The following is a 9,293-nucleotide window of genomic DNA, read 5'->3' as shown; positions in this document are numbered from 1 at the left end:
AAACCCCACAGCTAGTTGATATTTAAGGTACCTTCCACCCAAGCAATTCTATGATTCTATGATATGAAGGTGCAGTCCTGATCTGCAGTACAACTCAAGCTCTCCAGGCTCAAGTCTGCTCCAAGCTACTTTCTTCTTTAGCCTGAGTGGTGGCTGAAGGAGGTCATCACTCGGGTACAGAAAATAAAATGTCCCTTGAGCTGGGATATACCACTGAGGATATCTGAGAGTCCTCTTCTAGAAGGCTGTGCTCTGAGGTTTGTCACCTGCTCCCAGTTCAACCAGGGCTGAAATTCAGATGTTCCTGTTATTGCCCGGAGTCTCAAGTTACTCTGTTGATGAGCTCCAGGTCCATCCCTTGGTGGTACAGAGCAAGTCACTTGCAGGGTGTGATTCTCCCTGCATAATACAAGGACAATAATCCTTTCTGGACTGTAGATTCTTCTGGTTTAGGAATAGGCCTTGCAGTATTTGCATGACTGCCTTTCTCAGAGGCTCTGCAAGTCAGTTATGCTACAAATGCACACAGAAAGAGGAAAAATTATGAATATCCTTGGAACTAAGATGGTCCTCAAAAGCTATCACATGAAGTGAAATTGTTCCCTCTTCCAGCATTTCATTAAGCAGCTGGATTCATCTCCTGCAGTGGTGGAGAGCATTAGCATAGAAGTTCCCTTACAACCAAATGAGTCTTGTCCACATCCCCCACAGCCTTTCAGCCTAACCAAAGTGCTCATATGGGGCAAATCCACAAGGCAGGTAACAGACTTTGCAGGGTCAGATTAGTCAAATGCTTTATTTTTCTCCTCTTTTCATGGGTTAAGGAACAGTTGTCCTCTTGAGAACAGAGCTGTGGATGGCAGAGGCCAGGAGCTGAGCAGTGCTCTTACAATCAGTTTTTAGGATAAGCTGCCCTTCCACACGTAGGGACCAGAGTTGGATGCAGACGTGATGGGAGTAAGGATCCAGTCTGCCCTTCCCGTGGAGGCATGCAGCAGATGTGTGGGGCAGCATTAAGAACTTTTGTGCCTCCTCAGTCACACGTAAATCACTCTGAGCATGTCCACCTTGCACACTAATAATACAAAGGCAGTAAGAGGTTGATTTGGAGCTGGGCTGCATAGTCTGGGACCCCTAAAATATATTTTGCAGTCCACCTCTGCTGTTGTTGCCCACAGACCCTTCTGCTGTCCCTCCCACATCTCACATATCCTCATCCCAACTACCTGCAGCCAGAATGTGAGCCGAGGACAGACCACCCTGTGGCTGAAGGGCTTCTTATGCATGAGAAAACCAATGGTACTGGAGAAGAGCCCTGTTTTCTGATGGGAAGCACATATTGCCGTACTATCCAAACATACCCCCAGAAATGGGCTAAAGCATGCCCTTTGCAATCCACATGGACTTAAAATAAGCCCTCTTAGCACCAGTTACACAATAGAAAGGGCTCAGGTACTCTCTGGCTGCAGATACATTCGATACGCTGGAAGGGTTGCAGGAGCGTATCAGACAAAGTTCCTTACTTTGCTCAGGCAGCCTATCAAATATTTAACGGGCTGCCATAGGCAATTACATTAGAGGAGATAGTTAAACACCCCCTACCCTAGGGCACCCCCCTGCAATGTAAATCAAACAAATTGGACTCTTTTCACAATTGACACACACGATTTTACTTACTGTAAATAATTTAGCATTAAAAAGTCGAGCTACACTTTGCCCCATCTGGATTTTCTTTTCTCTTGCTCTCTCTCCCTGCTCCACCGAGTTGAGCAGCGTGGACTCTGGGCTCCTAATGCAATAGATGGAGTGGAGGAATTTTGCTGCCTGGGTGAGCTGTTAAAGGATTCCCATTTCCTAATGGAAGAAACCACACTCAGGAAACTTGTGAAGTTGTCCATTTAAAACAGTCGGAGATGCTCCCTGCCAGCTAACGGCAAGGGATGGGAAAAATCCCTCCCTCCGGAAGGAGTTTGGTCTATTGCTGGTTGGCATCTCCCAGGGTCATAGCAATCTCCCTGTAAAACTTGGCTGAATGTTGCACTTTTTAATTAAAAGCTATCTTTCGCCATTAGGCTCAGCGGGGTTTTAATAAGGATTTTTACAAACTGGCGTGCAGCGTTGGCCTGCATGGATAGGTTTTCCTCTTACACCCCAAGTGCTACATCTGTGCAGTAAGACACACTCTGGTAATCGGGCTAAGAAAGTCGTGTTGTCATCATTGGGAACTCTTCCCATAGCCCTCTTCCAGTCTCCTGGAAAAGCTGCTGTGTAGCATGATATTTTGAGCTGCGACTTGATTTTTTCTAATTCTCCTAATTTTGGGTGAGAAAGCATGCAGAATTTGGCTCTGAGGAGTCTCTGTTCTCCAGATCTGAATGGGGTATCACTTTATCTTGTCCTGGGTCTGTTCTTTATAACACACACCTAGTTTAAATCAGTGTGAGTGCCTTGTGAAATGTTCTCCTTGATGCCTCTCCCAGCAGCAAGACAGCTTATAGAGTTTAGTGCATCCGTTAAAAAGCGCTTGGGGCTTGATTTTTCTGCTCCTGCACTCAAGCAAGCCATTTAAACCATCACCCGTGCAGGTACAGCCTCTTACACATTTTCCGACAAATCCAATTTCCATCAGAAAATGTCAATTCCGATGAGATCGAAGCATTTAATCCCCGAACATCTTAATTCTGATGGATGGATCCTCCCCGGGGATCCCCACAGATGGTGGGGATGAGACGTGCTCTCAGCAGCCTGGGGTGGAGAAGATGCTGCTGGAGGCACCATCCTGTGCAGGAGCTGTGATGGCGATGGGAAACAAGAAATTTACTTATTCAGGGCTGGAGTGAAGCATAAACCTAAAATTTCCAGTGCACTAGAAATTCATAGAATCACAGAATGTTTGAGTTGGAAGAGATCTTAATCCCATATAATTCCAACCCCCTGCCATGGGCTGGCTGCCCCCACCAGCTCAGGCTGCCCAGGGTCCCATCCCACCTGGTCTTGAGCACCTCCAGGGATGGGGCTCCCACAGCTCCCTGGGCAGCAGTGCCAGGGCCTCATCAATTCACCATTTTTGGCTCAACTCCTGCTAAACCTCTGGGAAGGACCATGAGGAAAAGGAAGTGGGTATACCCCATTGGCTTCCCACCAACACACCCACCTTTAACATCCCACCATTGGCCAAAGTGTCTGAGCTTGCACAGAGTGAGCCTAGACAGCTGATGAGAAGGTTGTGGCAGTGGTCACCTAAGGGCAGCTGTAGGGTCTGATCCAACATTCTGCAGAAAGTCCTCCATGTGCCTTTTCCACTGGATCCTCTCCTGGAGGCCTGGAAAGCTGCATCCCCTTTGCTCTGTGTTCCTATTAATCGCTGCCAGTGGGTATAATTGGTAGCTAGAGCACACAGACCCCATTAAAGCCCATGAGGGTGCCAAATGCTCTCATTCAGGCACAAATGAAGGAGCAATCAAACCCACTTAGGTAATAAAAACAGCTGGAGTCTGCAGGCAACCGCCTGAGGCACCAACCACATGGCAGGCAGGACAATCCTCTGAAAAGTCTGCACTGAGGTGCCCTTTGATTGAAAATGTGGGGATTAGGAGGAGCACTGCAAGGGTTCGTTGGCTAAAGGCAGACAGACAGAAGGAGAAATTATGAGTTGTCTTATAAAAACAACAGGGAAAAGGAACTTCTTAGGCATCGAGGTTGCTGGAGACAATTGGTTCCCTATGAGCATCTATAAGTGTCATGGTACCACAGTGTCCCGACTCCTTTTGCTAACTCTGCATGCTGTGGCAGATAACCACCACATCTGACCCTCACAAGGAGTAGCAGTGACCTGAAGGGCTTTCTGGCTCATCACATCTGTGTAAGGGTTTGTCTCAGGATGAATTTCCAAAGCCAACCTATGGGGCTGTTGTTAAAATGTTTGTCATTACTACTTCTTTAGAAGCATTCCTACTTGTTCTGTTGTGTTTTTGCACATCCTGGTTGTAAGATATGTTCTTTCCAAGGAACTGGTAAGTCCTAGATAAATCCAGAGGCTTTGGGACTATTTATGAAGGACACCTGTTCTGTTCCCTGCCTAGGCTAGCACAGGGGTACACCACAAACCACAAACCCATTCAGGAGGTAGAAGGAGGACAGGTTCATCCATGGATTAGAGCTGGATTAGGTCATGGGAAATGCCAACGTGGGTTGTTCAGAAAGTTCATAGCCAAGATGGAGCAAACCCAGGGCAATGTGCTCAGAGCTGTGTCGTTTAGACAAGGCAACACTCAAAACGTGGAGGTTTGTGTGCTTGGAAGAGCACATAGTCCCTAACCTCCAGGACATATTCTGGGCAGAGCCTGCATTCGATTCCTTGCAGCATCACTCAGCTTGCTGAGATGCTGGTGTCCTCGGGGGGAATTACATCCAGGACCTGCTGAAATGCAGAAAGTGAGGAGAGGGGCAATAGAGTGACCACCAGGAAGAGCCCAACGAAAGGAGGATAAAAACTCCTCAGGAAAGCTTCTGAATGTCAAAAGAGAGTGAATGAGACCAGGAGCTGCCAGCTGGAAATGCCTGGGCTCACCACAAGGCACCCAGGAGGGCCAATTCACCTCCGCAATAATTCTGCCTGTGTCTCCACAGAGCAGAGAGCTCCCAGCAAACAGCTCTGGCAGTCGCATCCTACCCATCACCTGATGCTGCAATCTCTGCGCAAGCAGCAGAGGGGAGACCATGACTCAGAGCTGTGCTGGTGGAAAGCAGGAGGGGAAAAAAGCTTCTGAGCTCCTGGATTGGCAGAGCATCAGCGTGTTGGCAGAGCTTCACTGGCACTCGGTAGATGAGAAGGAAGTATGCTGGACTAGGGTGTGTGGGGACTGCCCGTTGTCCCTCTGCCATCCCTCAGGCCAACAGGGATGAGGTTTTTCTGGTGGCAACAGGGGTGCAGGACTCAGGATTTTGCCCTGTGAGGCCTTCCCTCTGCCCCTGTGTGCAAGCAACTCCACAGGATCTGCTTGCTGCGTGAGCATCATACAGTGGCTGTGCCTGCATCTGAGAAGACGCACACATCTCCTATTGCTGGATCTGATCTTTTCCTGTGCAGATTCAGACCTAAAGTACTGTACTTTGGGGGCACTTCAGCCTCTCAGGTGCCAGGGCTGGGTTTTCTGGCTAGGATTAATGCAAGCTGCTCCCTTGATTTGCCCGGAGTATAACCAAGCACCCTCCTACCAACCCCACAGCTTCTGTCTCCATGTTCAGCATTTTTGGGGGTTTCCTTGCTCTGGGGCAGCAGTTCTGTTGCCCATCACAGCTCTGCAGGGCTGGGAGCAGCCATAGGGGTGGCAGACACACAGCCACCAAACACTGCATTCGAGCAATGACAGGAACTGTGCATGGAAGCACCCAGAGGGAAGGAGATGCTACGAGGTGATGCTGCGTGCAGGTGCGAATGGATGGAGAAATACTGAAGGGGCTGGAGAGAGGAATGCACAGATGGGGGTAGACAATGCAAAAAAAAAAAAGAAAAAAAAATTAAAAAGAAAAAAAAAAGAAAAGAAATAAAGAAAAAAATAAAGTTGGTGAAACTTTTCCTTATTTCTCTGTTCGCTGATTTTATCCCCGGGTGCCTTTTTTGCCTTTGGGAGAGTGGAGGGGGCCCAGTCGGGGGGTGAGCGGAGTGGCCACGGGGCGGGCGGAGGGAGGGGCCTGGCGAAGCCTATCCAATGAGCGTCCGGGGGGGCGGGGGGGCCGGGCTATAATGCCCTCGATGCCGGGCGGCAGAGGCAGACAATACCGCGCCCCCGGAGCCGGGCAGCCCGGAGCGCCCCTGCCCCGCTCCCAGCCCAACCATGATGTCCATGAACAGCAAACAAGCTTTCAGCATGCACCCCATCCTGCACGAGCCCAAGTACCCCCACCTGCACACCAGCTCCGAAGCCATCCGCAGAGCCTGCCTGCCCGCCCCCCAGGTAAGCCAGGCGCCCCCCACGTCGGGGTCCACGTCTTTCTTGGGTTTGGGTTGGGGTTGTGTTGGGGTTCCCGTGTGGTGCGATGGGGCTGGTGGGATCAAGCGTCCTCAGAGTGGCTCCGTCCCGCTGCCCAACTCGGAGATTCCTTGGGATTCCCACCGGCTCCATCCTCTTTGCTTTCTTCTGGATGACAAGGGTTGGTGCCCGAGGTACTGCTTCCATTTTTTGGGTGGGAGGCTAAGCTTGGTCAGCTCACCTGGCCCAGGGGCAGAGCAAGCTGTCTGTAACTCCACTTGCCTTTAACCCTCTCCCATTCTTCTGGTTTGTTTTCTGCTGCCCTTTTATCCCCCTAACCCCACATCCAGATCCAGGGTAACATTTTTGCGGGCTTTGATGAGACCTTGCTGCGGGGCGCCGAGGCTCTGGCCGCTGTGGATATAGTATCGCAGAAAACCCACCCGTTCAAGCCGGATGCCACCTACCACACCATGAGCAGCGTGTCCTGCACTCCTACCTCGTCCTCCGTGCACCTGCACCACCCATCCGTGCTGACCACCCACCACCCCCACCACCATCACCACCAGCCCGCGCAGGGCCTGGAGGGAGAGCTCCTGGACCACCTCAACTCTGCCCTCCCCCTGGGAGGGGTGCCGGGTCCCGACGTGGGCTCCACGCCGTCCCACCCTCATTCCCACATGTCGGCCATTAACCACATGGCCCATCACTCCCAACCTATGAACATGTCCCACCCCCACGGCCTGGCGTCCCACGCCGTCATCTCGGGCCCCGAGACAGAGACGGACCCGCGGGAGCTGGAGTCCTTCGCCGAGCGCTTCAAGCAGCGGAGGATCAAGCTGGGGGTGACCCAGGCAGATGTTGGGTCTGCGTTGGCCAACCTGAAGATCCCCGGGGTGGGCTGCCTTAGCCAAAGCACAATCTGTAGGTTTGAGTCCCTCACCTTGTCCCACAACAACATGGTGGCCCTCAAACCCATCCTGGAAGCCTGGCTGGAGGAGGCTGAGCGGGCCCAGAGGGAGAAAATGACCAAACCAGAGATCTACACGGGAGGCGACAAGAAACGCAAGCGCACCTCCATCGCTGCCCCCGAAAAGCGCTCGCTGGAGGCTTACTTTGCCGTGCAGCCACGGCCCTCCTCAGAGAAAATCGCCGCCATCGCCGAGAAGTTAGACTTGAAGAAGAACGTGGTGAGGGTCTGGTTTTGCAATCAGAGACAGAAGCAGAAAAGGATGAAATTTTCTGCCACTTACTGAAGAAGAGGCTGGGAAGGCGGTAGGGGCAGTGCCAGGCCCCCCAGCTGATGCGGACCCCCCCCCCAGCCAATATTCCCCCCAGAAATGGGCAGGGTTTGGGTTGATTTTTTTTTTTGTTTTGTTTACAAAAATTGAAAAGGAAAAAAAAAAAAAAAAGGAAAAAAAAACCAAACCTAAAAAGGGAAACCTGCCCAAAGCGATGCGAACAGCTCAGTGCCCACTCCTCGCCCCTGCAGGCAAAGTGGCCCCGCTGTCATGACTGGTACAGACTGCTTTTGTAGACAAAACTGGAGGGAAAAAAATGCAAGGTCCGGGGGGGTGGGGGGAGGGGGGAGATACGGGGGTGCCCAGAGCCAGAGCAGCGGCGGTGAGAGCCCGACAGGGCTTTGTCGCAGCCTCTTCGTGGCTTGGGTGGGCAAAGGGGATTGGGGCATCGCTCCCTCCTCAGTGTCCCGTCTTCTTCTTTTTAAAAACTGAAAGGAAAAGGAAAAAAATAACTTAAAAAAAAAAAAAAGAAAAGAAAGGGAACGAGCTGAAGCCGCCCCGACGGCTGTAAATACGAAGGCGCCGGCCCGTGCCCCCCCCCACCCCCCCGCGCTCGCTGCCCGGTCCCTGCGCGCACACACACACACACACAAGCACTTGCATGGTTTTGTTCGCTGTCCCCTCGCATTTTTGCAATAATGTTTCTGTTTCTACCTCATCAGCTAAATTAAAAAAAAAAAAAAGTTTAAAAAAATGAAAAAAAAAAAAAAGGAAAGAAAAAATAATTGTTTTTGGCACTTCCCTGGAAGTCACGATTTATTCCGGGGGGAAAAAAAAAAAAAAAAAAAAAAAAAAAAAGAAAGAAAAAGAAAAAAGGAAATTTATTTTGCTTTGGTTTTTGCCCGTATGATTTCACTGTAACGTATCCTACGCTTTGACAATCAAACCAGCGGGGCTCCCGGGGGCGGCCCGGGGCAGCGGTGCGCGGCGTCCCCGACAGTACCGAACTCTGCACTTTCTAAGGCAAGAATACTCGTTTTTTTTTTTTCTTTGCATATTTAATAGAGAAATTTGCCTCCGAATCCTTTGTTGTTGGTGGGATTTTTTTCGTTGTTTTTTTTTTTTTTTTTTTTTTAAATAACTTCTGATTATTATTATTTAAACGAGATTTCGTTTCGCTGTGTGTGTGCTGAATGAAATTTGGTGTCTGTGTACGCTGCAGCATTTCAAATAAACCATGCACGTTTTACCTCACCCCTCCCCTCCTGCCTCCTACACTTACTGCGCCCGGGGGCGACGCCGGCTCCGCCGCGGGACACCACCTCATCGCTCCGTCCTTCGTCCTCCGGGCCGTGGACCAACGAAATAAGGCGAAAAGCATCGAAAATAGGGATAAACCGCGTTCAGAGCCAGGGGGTGATTTTTTCCCACGCAAACCATGCGCACAGCGAAGCCCCACGCGTGGATCTGGGGACGGAGCAGGGCACGATAACCGGCCGCGGTGCCGTTGAGACGGCAGAGTAACTCCGCTCGCATTGAAACCGCACCGAAAAACGCACTGCAGTTGCCCCGCCGCCAGGTTGGGGGGCCGGGAGGAGCTGTCAGCGAGTGGGGGGCACAGCACGCACCGACGGGGGTGACGGGTCCTCGTGCTTTTGTTTTGTAACTTTTTATTTTCCAGGAGAAACAAAAGGGAACGCACGGCGCGCATCGCGGGGCGGTGCTGCACCCGGGCTCTTTCTCGGAGGAGGGGGGGAGGGGGGGGAGGAAGGGGAGACGACAAGTGGCAGCACGGCTCCGTAACCCGCAAAAAAGATGGGAAAAACATCCGAAGGAGCCGCTCAGGGAACGCTGGGTGAGGAGACGCTTCCCGGAGTGAGCACCGCACTTTGCAGCCCCCCCCGGCCCGCACGGGTTTTACAGACCGCATCCCCTCCTTTGTTCTTTTCCTCCGTTTTGATTTTTTCTTTCCTTCCTTCTTTCTTTTCTTTTCTTTTCTGTTCTTTTTTTTTTTTTTTTTTTTTTTTTTTCCCTCCATGAAGCGAAAAGCGCATTTTCATAAATAGACCTTGGCCAAGTG

The 9,293-nt window shown here is 51.1% G+C and overlaps 1 protein-coding gene across 1 annotated transcript; it reads left to right on the top strand.

Moving 5' to 3' along the window:
* Positions 1 to 5,765: 5,765 nt before the first annotated feature.
* Positions 5,766 to 7,535, top strand: LOC116229444 (brain-specific homeobox/POU domain protein 3). The gene is made up of 2 exons (XM_031593916.2): positions 5,766 to 5,957; positions 6,323 to 7,535. Exons 1-2 carry the CDS (start codon positions 5,838 to 5,840, stop codon positions 7,226 to 7,228), a joined length of 1,026 nt encoding a protein of 341 aa, XP_031449776.1. The 5' UTR covers positions 5,766 to 5,837; the 3' UTR covers positions 7,229 to 7,535.
* Positions 7,536 to 9,293: the final 1,758 nt, after the last annotated feature.

Source organism: Phasianus colchicus, chromosome 14 (assembly GCF_987193195.1).
Source record: "Phasianus colchicus chromosome 14, bPhaCol1.hap1.1, whole genome shotgun sequence".
In the NCBI taxonomy this organism is placed as follows: Eukaryota; Metazoa; Chordata; class Aves; order Galliformes; family Phasianidae; genus Phasianus; species Phasianus colchicus.
Note: the sequence above shows the minus strand (reverse complement) of the source record. Positions and strands in the feature narration are given on the sequence as shown.